General features: G+C 47.8%; 1 protein-coding gene across 1 annotated transcript; it reads right to left on the reverse strand.

Annotated features, from left to right (window-relative positions):
- Positions 1–12,841: 12,841 nt before the first annotated feature.
- On the reverse strand, positions 12,842–13,589 carry LOC104501207 (brain-specific angiogenesis inhibitor 1-like; the record flags this gene model as incomplete). Its single annotated transcript, XM_010144982.1, has 1 exon — positions 12,842–13,589. A coding segment is annotated over exon 1 (748 nt), but the record flags the coding sequence as incomplete, so codon positions are not given.
- Between the last annotated feature and the right edge of the window lie 1,139 nt (positions 13,590–14,728).

Consider the following 14,728-nt stretch of genomic DNA (forward strand, 5'->3'; position numbering starts at 1 on the left):
GTCATGTCTGTGTATCTTTCAAATGTTTGCTGAGGGAATATATTGGGCTTTTTGCTTCTTAGTCCCCTCTCAAGAACAAACAACAAAAAGAAGTGTTGTGCCTCAGGCAGTCTTTTTATTATCTTTACATAGAGTTCATGCAATAAAGCCTGTTAATTAAAACATGAATATTTAAAATGGCTTTCAAGAATGGCAGCCTTATCTCACCAGAGGGTAGAAGAAAGAAGAGGGGAAAAGAAAGGGGGAAAACGGTGGTAAAACACAAAAAGGGCAGGAGATAGTTCCTTTTGCTAGAGAAGCATTCAATTATTTAATTGCTGAATGAATGCGTTTTCCTCAGCTGACAACAGATGTTCATTTGCAGCAAGAGGGTCAGGGTAGAGAAAGGTACAGAGGGAAGGAGCAGGAGTGAAGGCAAATAGAGTTTTAATTAAAACGTGAGGTAGACAAAACTATCTCTTTTGTCAGTGTCACCTTCTGAAGTGAGGATTTCCTCAACGCAATGGTCCTGCAAAAGGAGAACAGCTACAACTCTCTGCTGCACCAAGGCAGCTCTGACACCACAAAAGGATCAATTTTGAGTGACGAGATGAAGCTAAGCATCCCAACTCTTGCCTTAGAGTGACTTTGCTCCTCAAAAACATATCAGAGGGCCTTGGTGTGATGAGAAACAGTCTCTGAGATGGAAAGACAGGGAGGACGATGGGGCATATGGGAGTGAGAAGAACATACTGACATGTACAAACCAGCATGCAGTTGGAGACATGTGAATGAGTCTGCACGTACATAGGTACCCACCCCTCTGAGTGCCAAGGCATGCAGGTTGTCCTTTCCCATCAAGCTATCCACCCTCGCTGGTGAATCCATCAGCTTGCTTTGGCTTTTGGAAGATTAACAGAAGTTGTGCTTTTCATGGGAAGGGTCGCACAAGCATGAACAAAAACATTTTCTTCTAAAAGGCACCATGAGGCACTCACCTTCCAGACAGGCCTTGTGGTGCATTTTGTGAAAAACATGGAAAGGATGAAGCATGAGTCAGCCTCTTGTTGCTGCAGTGAATCTCCACAGACATGCAACTTCTCTTGAGTGTAAGCAACACACCCCACATCTCTTTGTGTGTCTGGTTATTGGGCCCACCGTGGGGGTTTCAGTTCCTGGATATGTTCACGGTGTGCACTGGTCCTTGTGTGACTGTGGGCGTGTGCAGGGGTGGGGATGTGCCATAGCTGTACATATGCACGTGTTGCAGACTCACTGTGTGAGTGCATATCCACCTCAGAGCTTGTACATCTGTCTGCCCAGCTCCATTTGTGTGTAGACCTGTTTGTTTATTGCTCTCTACCTGAAAGGAGGTTGTAGCGAGGTGGAGTCAGTCTCTTCTCCCATGTAACAAGTGATGGAATGAGAGGAAGTGGCCTCAAACTGAACCAGGTGACATGTAAGTTGGATATTAAGAAAATATTTCTTCACCGAAGGAGTTGTCAAGGCCTGATCCAGGCTGCCCAGGGCAGTGGTGGAGTCCCCATCGCTGGAGGGTTTAAAAGATGTGTCAACATGTTGCTGAGGAACATGGTTTAGTGCTGACCTGGCAGCGCTGGGACTTGATGATCTTAAATGTCTCTTCCAACCAAAATGATTGTGTGATCGTCAGTTTTGCATGTGCATGTGGGTACCTTCATGCTCATTTCTGTATCTGCCTGCCCTGTGTGGGTTCACGCTGCTGGGTGCAGGTGTATGTCCATATACCATACAAGCCTCTCTGGGCAGGACTTGCCTGTGCATGGACAGATGTTGCACTCTTGAAGAGTGATAAATGTTGCTGGCTGCTGCCTCCTCCCCTCGTGTTGATGCCTGCTCTCAGTTAAGAAAGGAAAACCCAACTACACTGTTCATGTTTTATAACTGCTGCTTCTGTCTTTCCCTCATCATCTTTTAAATTATTTTCTCTTCTTGGTTACCTATTAAAAAACGTTTCTCTGAGTGCAGAGTGCCCACCCTTCCCCAGCCATTGCTCACTGAGAGGAGCTCTCTTCTGAAACAGAGAGAAAAGATGCAAGGCAAACAGCCCTCCACAAATCTTTGAAGGCTCCAAGGCCTCCTACTCACCCCTACGTACCCAGCCCTGCTCTAGAGAGAGCAAGACCCACTCCTGCTCTGTGATCCAGATGTTTCCCCAAGGCTGTGAGCTACACACCAGCTGCTTCTGGCATTGCATAGCAAGGAAGACATTGCAGAGCAGCCTGCGGATTTGGGAAAGGCTGGAGCATAGTGGTCTGGTACTCAAAGGGCTTCCACTCACAGAGATACTCCCCCACCCCCATAGCCTCACATCGACAAGTGACCCATCACAGTATCTGACATGAGGCCCCTGCCTCAGAGGAAAAAGCTGTTGGGAGTTTTTGGGATAGCGCTACCTTGTCATATGTCCGTTTGTCTCCAGAATCCAGCACAGGAGCATCATCACCTCCAGGAAAGTAAGTGCAACCTCAAAGCCAGGCAAACCCAATGGCTGTACTGGCACCACGTGGGACAAGTCCCAGGGCACCTATTGAAACACTGGCCCAGTTTTCCTTTCCAGTCAGCTCCCCAAAGAAAGGAGATGACCACTTTGTCTGCCTGATTCATATGCCTTCAACCACCAATGTCTGAAACCAGTCTCCCTGTGAAGATGCTCAGTCCATGAAGGTTTCTGATGAGCACGAGGTCAGCCTAAGTGATCCCACTCACTAGTAGTGGTACTGCAGGTACCTGGGTTATTTGGCATGCCAAGCAGGTCGGCACGCTCCAGATATGGTACCTCCTGTACAGAAAATGACTAGAGGACCCAGGAAGGTAGAAGGGATGGCATTGCCACTTTGCCCTCCCTATTGGCAAGTTTGGGGACAATACATCAGGCTCAGAAGTAGAGAAGGAGGTGGGTCATATTTAAAGGCTTGGAAAAGCTTTCAATTACTCTCTTCCTCTGCCTTGCAGCAAGTGAAAGGCACCAACTTACGCCAAGGCAAAACTCCCACCAAACTTGTCACCGGCTTCCATGACAAAATGCTCAAAACATGGCACTGCTGAGCTGCCCATGGAACAGGGACACCAGGGCTAGTAGGAAGGGTGCTGAGGGACATGGTTTAGGAACCTTGGCAGTGCAGAGTGAACAGTTGGACTCGATGATGTTAAAGGTCTCTTCCAACCAGATGATTCTACAATTCCATGAAGGGACTGCGCAGAGTGGCACATTGCATGCAAGAGCTACTGAGTGAGAGAAGCCATTCCTGCCCTGACAGCTGGTGGGATCCATCACGGCTCTCCCCTGAGGTCTGTTGTTCTCCTTGACGGTTCCTCAGCTGCTGTGGGTCTGTGGGGGCAGGTGGCTAGGCTCCCTGCAGGGTCCTCCTGAGCTCCTCCGTGGCCCAAAAGCAAAGAAGCATGAAAAGCAATCTCTTTAAATATCTCTCAATAGTTACCTGGGGACAGTCCTGATCCTTGTATCTTTTCCTCTTCAGCAAGTGCCTCCCCAGGCAAGCCAGTCTTCTTTCTAAGCAGCTCTTCTGCTGCTTGCTGTCTACCTTCCTGTTACAAAGGTTACTGATCTCGAGTCAATCCACCACCCATTGATCTTGGCTGACCTTGATACATGGTAGCTAGCTAGATTTCAGGCCAGTTAAAGAAGGTACCCCCAGAATTTAAGATTTAGACATGGGAAGGGAGAAACTGGGGAGTCTGACAAGGTTGAGCATCTCATTTCTATGAGAAAGATGATCAGCCAGGTTTAGACATATTGCTGGGTCATCATGAAAACACCACAAACAGCTTCAGACTGAATCACCCCAGCAGGGCGATGCTGGCCCTGGACCTGACTCTTCACAATTTGGTTGCAGCATCCACAGATTATGAGTCTACCCATCGAGCATAGCCTTGTGGGATTGCTCCCAGGTTAGTCCAAACCCAGCAGAGCTCCCTGAAACACGTGCTTAGCAAGAAGTGTACAGCACAGCAGGAGGCTTTCTGATACAGAACATTAAAATGAAAAAAAAAATCAAACCCAAAAGCAAAAAACAAAACAAAGGAGGAAGAAGGGGTACAAGGCAGAGAGGGTTTAGGGGGCAGAAATTAATTGTCATCAGTCAGTTTTATTTGTGTGACTTTGACCCTGTGCAAATGGGACAGAAGACAAATGCTGAACAATCCCACCTGTAAACAGCAACCCTGGTCCATCTGCCTGGGTGCTTTGCTGGCCACATCTTTCCAGGCACTGAATTCCACAACAGGAATTCTGGTGCAGATGTCTCCTTACTCCAGCACTGCAGAGATTACAAACCCACTGACTTTTGGGAGCTTAGTCCCAATATCAGGTTAATAGGTACCAGGAGCACCACTGGTACCATCCCCACGGACTAGAACTGTTCATGAAGACTGGACCGTCTCTTCCCCGACAGGTCCCCACACCAGGACTGTTTTGCATGTGGGTGGATACACACGCACAGCATCCTTGGCTTTTAGCTTGGTTGCCCCACAGTGCACTAAGTTTAAAGCCAAGAAGCTCCGTGTACAACAAGAGAGCTGTTTCCTTCCATCTGGGCTCTAGACTGGGCCTTTATGGAGGTCTCTGATGGCCAGCTTAAACCTGCACTGCAGCACATGCTCAGCAATGCCTTTCTTCCACATCTCTACTTCTGGCCACAGAACTAGTAGAAGTAGGATTGATCACACCAGCTGAAAATGGCTAACACACCAGGACAGCTAAAAATGGCCAACAGAGTCAAGTTATGGGAATGGGACACCGAAATAGGGCTTTGATTTCATCCAGCAGGCACGTGGAACAGCATATAGGTCTGCATATGAAGTGCACACAGATCATTGAGTAATGCTTTTCATGTGTCTGGGTTTAGTCTAGGGGATTAAACATCTGGGTTTAATCCGGATGTGCCAGTAGAAGGCACGGGGAGATAAGATGAAGTCATCATACCCATGCCCTAGCCCCGCCTCCAGTAGATCCTGAAGCAGAAACTCCCTGCAGATCCTCTTCTGCATCATCCCCAGGGTCTCAAAAAAAGCCAGGGGACAAATAACCTTCATTTTGGTCTTTCTTGCATGCACATGACCGTCATATCATCTCCATGCACACAAACTCTTACAGCACTTAGAGGATTCAACATCAGCCTCTCTGTGCCTGTTTTCCACTGCTGCTGGTGTTTGTGCAGATGAAAGACAATGTATTGCAGGGAGAACACAGCTCTTAACCATCCCAGAAAGGATGGGACAAAGCAGCCTTCCTGCCAGCGCAGCCCAGGAGGCTGGAGTAGCAGCTTTCACCCCTCCAGGTGCCTTCCCTTCCTTACTGCTTCTAAACACTGGGAATATCCCAAGCCATTAACAGTTTATTTAATGGCACAGACCACTCAAGATCTATGGAGAACATTCAGCTTAATGAGGTGTGTGGCTGTTATTGCTCTATCAAAACTAGAGCTAGGGAACAAAAAGAAATATATTTAAACTCAACAGATCTGTAGTTCTGATGATGTGCTAAAGGACGTCCTTTCTGAGCCTGGTTGTCTCACCCTGTTGGAAGGATCAATTATAGGATATCAGTATCAGATTGCTGGCTGCAATGAGTGCAAGGGGTGAGTGTCCTACACAGAAAGTCATCAGCTGGAAGTGACATTGGCAGAACCACCTCAGGGACATGCAGTTGCTGAATGGTTGAAGTGTCACAGAGCCACACTAAACGATATCTGCTGAGAATCCAAGTATCAGAATGAGAAAACAGATGAGAGAAGAGGTGAGTTGCAGAGGTGATAGTGATGCTCTGGAAAAGGTGTGAAATCTACTGCTCTGCCTGACAAGGAAAGAGATTGCTGTGGTTTAGTGCGCCTGTGTCTACTCTCAGAGTACTCACAGGTAAGTTCCCCACCCTGCCAAGCCTCTGTTCCCCACCTATTAGTCAAAGGCCAGAGCCATTCTTCCCTCTTGGATCTGCTAGATCTTCAAGGTAGCTGTGCTAAGCCCCATCTCAGCTGAGTCCTGACTTCACCCAAAGTCTTTGGGAGCTGCATCTGGGTAGAGGAAACTAGCACTGAAAAAGGGAAAATTCTCTTTCAAAGAAACCTGGGAGAAACCCCAGAGCTGTTGACCACCATGAGAGACAGGATCCAACAGGTCAGAGACCAGGCACCTCAAAGGGGCATCAGAAACCTGAAAAGCTCCATTTCCCCTTGGAAAAATAGTATTTATCGTTTTTCATCCTGCTCCCATCACCTCAGCGCATCAGATATTCAGGGCGGGTGGTGAAGAGCGCCAGGAGTGTCTCTGCACACCCTCCCTTCTGACCCATTAGCATCCTCATTCTCATACTCAGCACTTACAGTTGTAAAACTACATTGCAGATGTGGTGATTTTGAATCTGGTGTCTGTGTTTCCCTGCATCTAAATTTCACCTTGTATTCCCATACAAAACATTTCGGGCAGCTGCTGCGGATCATGAGTACAAGAGGACATTTAACAATGGCAATTCTTTTTTTTTTTTTTAAAAAAAAGAAACAAAAGTACATAACTAAAAAGCTGAGCCTTTTACCAGGCTGCCACTCATTAAATTACCCGTAAAAGTCCCCTCATAGCAATAATGGGCGTAGTTGCCTGTGAAACTCCCTTGGCAACTGGATGTAAATTCCATCTTTAGTCTCCCTGATACAACAATAGCACATACAGACGGTAATTGCTGATGTTTCTGCATTGTGATCATGTCCACAAGCTGTTGGGTTCACGATGGAACTGATCACTTTATTTTTCTCATTTTTCTCCCCCAACCCAAATCTCCCAAACAGGACATCTCCATACACATACATGCAGGAGTGAAGTTAGTGCTGAAACAGTGACACAGACACAGGGAATCTCTGTTCCGTCACTGGGAGGGCCCTGGTACTCCTACGCTCATGCCTCATTCTTCGTGGTAGCGTAGAAGTATAGAATGGTAAAATGGTTTGGGCTCGAAGGGACCTTAAAGATCACCTATTCTAACCTCCTTGCAGCTAACAGGGACATATTCCACTAGATGAGGTTGCTCAAAGCCCCATCTAACCTGGCCTGGAACACTGCCAGGGATGGGGCATCCACAACTTCTCTGAGCAACCTGGGCCAGTGTCTCACCACCCTCACAGTGAAGAATTTCTTCCTAATATCTAATCTAAATCTCCCCTCGTTCAGTTTAAAATCATTTCCCTTTGTCCTATCACTACATGCCCTACTTAAAATCCCTCCCCGTCTTTCTGTAGCCCCCTTTAAGCACTGAAAGGCCTCAATAAGGTCTCCCTGGAGCCTTCTCTTCTCCAGGCTGAATAACCCCAACTCTCTCAGCCTTTCCTCATAGGGCAGGTGCTCCAGCCCCCTGATCATCTTCATATCCCTTCTCTGGACTAGTTCCAACAGGTTCATGTTTTTCTTAGGTTGGATGCTCCAGGACTGAATGTAGTGCTCCAGCTAGGTCTCACAAGAGTGGAGCAGAGAGGAAGAATCCTCTCCCTAGGCCTGGGGGCCATGCTGCTTTTCATGCAGCCCAGGATATGGATGGCTTTCTGGGCTCAAGCACACATCAACGGGTCATGCTGAGCTTCTTGTCAACCAATAACCAACCATATCCAGTGGCAGGATGCATGGGATGGTCCAAAGCTGCACCAGGCAAATTTTAGACATGAGGAAGCATTTCTTTACTAAGAGGGTGGTTGAACACTGGAACAGGCTTCCTAAAGAGGTGGTGGATGTTCCAAGTCTGCCAGTGTTAAAGAGGACACCATCCTTAAGTATATGCTTTAACTTTCCATCAGCCCTAAATGATCAGGCAGTTGGACTAGAGGATCATTGTAAGTCACTTCCAACTGAAATATTCTATTCTATTCTATTCTAATTTGTAAGGTCTTCAATGACCCCAGAGGAAAGCAGTGGGAAAGGCAGGGTTTGCACAGATCACAGAGATTTGAATGATTAAACTGAGTCAGAAACCCCCTTTACAGCACCCAGGAAGGAGTTATCCATATTTGTCCCATCCATAAAACACCCCACTGACTGCATGCAAGAGGGCCAACCCCATCAGAAGTCCTTTTGGGTCCAGCCGGGATTCACTGTGGGAGATAAGGTGATCTCTTTGCCAGGCATCAGGCTTTGTTCAACCTCCTCCTCCAGGAGCTGTGAAGTGGTGTCAGCTCTTGCTTATAGCTGCTGAGTTTTGGACTTAAGCGGGGGAGAAGTCAGGCAAAATGCTCACATGAAAATTTTTCATGTGGAGAGAAACCATCCCTTCCTCACCCCACGTTTTGCTGGTGATTTCTCACCATATTCTAGCTCTGCCCTAAGGGATGTACAGACTGGGAAGCAGGGACAAACACAGATAGAGAAGTGAGGAGCTGGGAAGCAGTACGCCTTCCCCAAGCACACTCAGAAAGTCCATGCCAGGAGGAAGGAAAGGCAGTGAAAATGCACCCATCCAACTCCCTTTGCCGTTTGGTTGGCAAAACCGAAACTGAGGCAATCCAAAGCCTAACACCCTTCTCTGCAAGCTCAGCTATTGTTTGGGATCGAGGGACTCTTGGGATCGAGGGACTCTTCTTGGTGGAATAGAGTCTGTGTCATAAGCAGAGCTGAAGAGGTCAAGGAGAGGCTTGAGAGCCTGCCCCTGGGAAATTACTTACAGCTCTTTATCAGTCTCTGAGCTTTCATGTTCACTAAAGCTTGCCACAAACATAGGAATTGACTTATTAAGTAAGTTATTTCTGCCCTGGAAGAGCTTCAAGGCAAGAAAGGCAATGCCACACAATGTGATTCCTGCAGCAGAGAGCACTGCAGTTGATTCATTTGTCCCTATGCCTCTGTCCCCTCTTCTCTACTGCAGAACCCCTTCATCAGTCACTCAGACACAAAGCCAGACAGAAGCTCAGCCTTGCTGAGGAGACATCATGTTTCGGCCAGCAGAACTTGCCAAGCATGAAGCAAAGCTTCCCAACTGCAACCAAGGTTTGTAGGATGTGACCTGCAGTGAGAAATAAATGGAGTTCAGCCTACTCAATGCAGCAGTGGTTAAGAAGGAACTTGTTCATGGGTCTATAAATGCCTCTCCAAACAACAAACAGTAGAGAATGGATGCTGGATGACTTTTTAATCTAGCAGACAGAGGTAGAAAAACATCTAAGGACTGGAAAGAGAAACAGCACTAACAAAACACAAGGGAAGTGATGAACATGCGTGAGGAAGGAGGCTCTGTATTTGTTCAGAACAACGGAGACAGCAAAACAATGGATAAGTTTATCAGGAAAGGCAGGAAACCGCCCAGCACTTCCGACTAGCAATATCTTGATTCAGTTTTTTGAGAACTAAGAAGCTCTATTTAAAACTCAGTTTCAGTCCTTTGCTAAAATGAATTTGTGAGATTCTATGGCCAAGGCATGAAACCAATCAGATCCATCCATCATAAAAATTCTTCTAGCCCTGAAGCCATCATCCTTACCAGGGAGCAAATAACATATTTCAAGGGCACACATTTAACCCCGTTTTGCAGTCACCATCTTGGATCCCTCCAAGATGAGGACATGAGGAGCAGAAGGATCAGAGCATGCTGGTTGTTTCTTTGTGCCACCAAAATATGACAGGAACAGATACGTGGAGACAAGACAAATTTGGCATTCATTAAGTGCCTCACTCAGCACAGCACTTAAGCACACATTTAACCTTCTCTCGTTACAGTGTCGCATCAGCATCCCTTTTAAAGCTCCAACTCTGATTACAGCGAAGCCAGCTTGCATTTGGGAGGGTCACCAGGATTTTCAGACCAGAAAAACCCACTGCACTGTGTTTTGGGAAGCCTTCCCATCTTCCGCCACCTGGTCTCCTACCCAAAACATGTATGGGAGCCCATTCCAGGAATGACAACTACCGTTTCACCTCTAAATACCAGGATCTACAAACAATCTCTGCCTTTTTCCCACGTTGCCCAAGTCAGCCAAGGCAGATCTGATGTTGGCCAAAAATAGTTCCCCTATTGAACTTTCTTCTCCTAGAAGAAAATCCCCTGTTCAAGCCTTGCTGGAGTAGCAGTTGTAGCTGCAGCATGGAGAGAAGATGTGGGGAGTGGGCTGCTGCTGCCAATACATTTCCAAGCATGCCTTGCTGATCACCAGGACAAGCTCCATGAGAAGCAAGACACCAAAACACCCCTTGCTCCCACTTCTCAGTTTTGGCCTGGAGACCTGCAGTCTGGGTCAGTAGCAGAAGTTCATCTTCCAGCTCTGCTCTTCAGCCACCAAAGCCAATGTCCAGCCCAACAGACCTACTCTCAGTCTGCTCTTGAGTGCCCTCAGATATGACCTAATCAAGCATACATGTATTCTACACCCTTTGGTATTCCAGTGCCCAGGGATGGGGAGTGAACCTTTCCAAAGGGCTCTCACCCACGGGCTCGGGGAGGCAAAGCACAGCTCCTTCCAAGGCAGAATGTCACTGTAGCCTCTGTAGATGTCCTCCCTTCCATTTGCTTTGGAAATATCCAAGGTATAGAAGAGGCACATCAGGAAAAGTCAAGCTCCACATTTTGGAATGGTATCTGGGTACCTGACAAATCCATATGTGCCTTGAAAGTCATCAGACTAGATAAGTACAACACACTCATATATGCTTGTTCAAAGATGACAGTGCCAAGACAGGCCCAGAAACAACAAATGACTCAGGAAGCAGCAGGGAGAAAAAGAAAAAAAAAGAAAAAAGAAAAAAAGAAAGAAAAAAGCTTGTAGAGGGAAAAAAAAAGTACTACAAATGCCTTCAGCACAACGACATCAACAATGAGCAGCAGCACCTGGAAATTAGGAACCCTATAAAAATATTCCACCTACAAAATTCTGTTAAGGGATCACTGGCTCCCTGTCCAAATCAGATGTCACCTCTATGTTCCTGAATAAGCCTTTGCAAAATTCAACACAGGCACAAGTGACAGACAGAGCAGCACGTGGAGAGGCCTGGCTCACTGCAGATATCGTCTTCGTCTGGATGGCATCCCACCAGTGAAGATGATAATTCTATATCTTCAATGCGGAGCAGATGTGAGCAGCCAGCAAAAAATGATCTACACTCTCTACAAATATTTGACATCCCAAAAAGGATTTTGATTCAGCCACCTTTGAGCCTCTTTCATATTTATTTTCTGGGAACATTCTGGGAACACTCAAGCTGGACTAGGAGAGATCTTTACAAAAGCCAATATTAAGCTTGAATGCTTCGGGATTTGCTGAAAATCTTATTTCAAATTTCACCTTTGGATGCAATGAAAAAGGTCACGCTGCTTGGGTGGAATGCATAAATCTTCCAATCAGCAAATGCAAGGCATGACACATGACTTAACGAAGCTCGCGTCACGCCGAGGAGGCAGCCAACACGGTGCTCCTCACAAGCTGTTCACACTGGAGAAAAGGGCATTGCAATGAAATCCGGGATCTGGAGAGCGAATATTGCTCTGTGCTCAGAGCCGGGCAGGGAGGCACGGCTGAAGAACTAATTTGCAGGATTTATGGCTCGGCTCTGTGCCTTCACGTATTGATTCACAGATCAGTGAGAAACAAAATCTCCCCCAAAATACACTGACGGAAGCACTAGTACCTGATCATATACTAATCTCTCAGCTAACGGCAGACCGTGGTCTGCAACAACATCATGCTGCACAGCTTGGACCTGTGCCTGGTAACCTTCTTCCAACTGCAAGCAATTTTAGCTTCCTTCGCCCTGCCTGGAGAAACTCCCCCGGACAGGAGTGGCTGCAAAACCAGGCAGGAGCCCCAAAGTCCAGACTCAGATGGATGCCAACTTCCTCCTGGTGGCAGAGGACATTTCAGTCCAGCACCTGAAGAAGATGAGACCCTGGTGGGGGGTCAGGTGTGGGTCTGAACCTATTTGAATTGGAGACTCCCCTCCCCTCTGCCCAGATCCCTATTCAGCTCATACCTCCATACCTCCGCTTTATATAACCTGTGTGCTGGCAGGTGGGATGGGAGCTGAGAATAAACACATCAGATCTGACATAGAAGCTAAAATAAAGGATTCCCGTTTGGGCCCCCTGATTCCCTTCTGCTTTGCAGGGCATCATAGCACCAGTGGAGACTGTGACCAATCTCTGAAGAAGCATCTCCTTTCCCAGACCAATGCCCAAATCAGACACCAGGATCATCTCACCATTATTTGTAGCCCTTTTTGTCACCTTTTTAGTCCCCTTCCAGCCCATACCATAAAAAAGATCATCATCCAAACACAGATGAAATATCTTGAGGAATGAGCCCCAGCAAAAGCACCAAAGAAGCAGCATGGTGAGTTTATTTTCTGAAAGCCTCCAGAGAGAAAATGACGCTGAGAACAAAATGACTGTGCCTTCTGTTACCATTCCCTAGAACCAGACCTGAGAATTTAGTTTTTCCTATGAATTAAAATGGTTGATAGTGCTGCTGAGTGCAGCCCTCCTCAAGAGGTAGTTTGTATCCTGCTTTTTCTAGGACATATGTAATTACGTTGGAAAACTGCTCACCCTCAGGTAAGACTCTCCCCCCAGCAGCTCTGAGGCTGCAGAAATAAAACAAACAAGGCACAAGCCCTGGGAGTGAATGAAACGATTTGGGGTATATTTAGGGGAAGCTGCTTTGCAATTCCAGTCACAGGCTCATAAAGAGCCACCAAGAGTTACCAGACCTCCCTATCAATCAGGAAATAATGTTTTCATACCAGGCATCCACAGGCTCAGACACAGAGGTGATGGGGACTATATGAGACGTGAGAGAGGAGAGTCCAACGAGCCCTCCCGCCCAAATGCCCCCAACTGCCCTCCACTCACCCAGGAATTCCACTCCGCTGCTGTCCTTGGGGCTGCTCATGCAGTTCTCCAAGTACATTCCATCCTTATAGCAATCTTCCTTCTTCCTCGTGAGCCCCAGGATCTCGCTGGCCTGATCTAGGACCTCTCCTCCTGAGCAAGAGCACGGGGTCTGCATAATGCCACAAGGGTGGGAGCTGCTGCTGATGGCCAAGCACGCGTCCAGCCACTTGCAGAGCATCTGGCAAGCAGCTTTGCTAGGGTTCCTGTTGCCCACCACAAGGTACTCCACCGAGAAGTCCCTCTCCTGAGCCTTTGTGGGCTTCCACCGTACGGGCCAGCTCTCCACTCCCGGTGGCATGGTCTGCTTCATCTGTAGGAACTGCTTGTTGGATTGGAGGAAGGCATAGCGGGTGGACCCATCGCAGAGCTTCAACACATCGTCAAAGCTCTCCATGCCCAGGTAGGTGCGGGTGGACTCCAGGAAGGAGTCAAACTGGTAGGTGCGGATGTGCTGGTGGTCACATACACCAGTAGGTTTTAGGATCTTCATGTACAAAGTGTACCTCCGAGGGTCGGGATTCTGGATAATCCAAGAGCAGAGAGAGGAGTTCAACGGGAAGACGGCAAAGGAGGAGAAATACCCAAAGAATTTTCCCTGGACCAAAGTGGTGCAGGGAGTTTGTGCCAGGTCCAGAGCGACCACGGTCCACACAAAGTAGAGTGGTGATACCAAAAGCAGGTTCAGGGCAGATCCAATGCTCCTCATCCTAGGTCTCTGGTCCTCTGGAACTCAAAGTAAATGTCAAGCAGGCGCCAGATCCTGGACATAACAGGGACCAGCTTAGAGGAAAAGTGAGAGTTTAAGAGGCTCTGGATCCGAAATCACGCCAATCCTCCCATGTCTGGATTTGAGCTCCCTCCTGTGGCCATAAACAACACCTGGAAAAAAAGGAAAGGGAAGGAGGAGGGAAGAGAAAAAGAAGAGATTTGGGATTTGGGGTTTTTTGGTGGTGGTTCGTTGTTCGTTTTTATTAACCCATTGCAATGCCGAGAATCCACACAGCATTCTCAGTCCCAGCACATCTCATTGGGAGAAGATGCAGCCTCGCATCATTATCTCCATGCTGGGTTTGGGGGTGTCCCCATCCCTGGGATGTCCTACCCCCCAGAAGGGGCCCAGCTGTGACTCACAGTGGGGGACAATATAGCTGTGACCCTGCTTTCCCAGTGCTTTCTGCCCATGCAACACCCCTCTGATGAGCTGAGCAGGGCCTTTGCAGTAATTTCTAACCCTCTCCCCAAAGGAAAGATCATTGATCTCTGTTTTATGGCGTTCCCACCCCTTTCCATCCCAATGGAGCCAGGTTGCAAGTTCAGTGCAGACTTCAGGCTGCATCTGGGGAGCATGGGTTGGAGGTCAGCACCGGCAGCTGTGCTCTGCCTCCTCTTTTCCTCCTGCCAGCCCTTGTTTTTTCTTCTTTCTGACTCTCGTTTATGCTGGGTTTGGGGGTGTCCCCATCCCTGGGATGTCCTACCCCCCAGAAGGGGCCCAGCTGTGACTCACAGTGGGGGACAATATAGCTGTGACCCTGCTTTCCCAGTGCTTTCTGCCCATGCAACACCCCTCTGATGAGCTGAGCAGGGCCTTTGCAGTAATTTCTAACCCTCTCCCCAAAGGAAAGATCATTGATCTCTGTTTTATGGCGTTCCCACCCCTTTCCATCCCAATGGAGCCAGGTTGCAAGTTCAGTGCAGACTTCAGGCTGCATCTGGGGAGCATGGGTTGGAGGTCAGCACCGGCAGCTGTGCTCTGCCTCCTCTTTTCCTCCTGCCAGCCCTTGTTTTTTCTTCTTTCTGACTCTCGTTTTTTCTCTCCTTCCTCCTCTTTCACCAAACCAGTTCAGG

This window comes from Buceros rhinoceros, unplaced genomic scaffold (assembly GCF_000710305.1).
Source record: "Buceros rhinoceros silvestris isolate BGI_N320 unplaced genomic scaffold, ASM71030v1 scaffold10451, whole genome shotgun sequence".
Taxonomy (NCBI): domain Eukaryota; kingdom Metazoa; phylum Chordata; class Aves; order Bucerotiformes; family Bucerotidae; genus Buceros; species Buceros rhinoceros.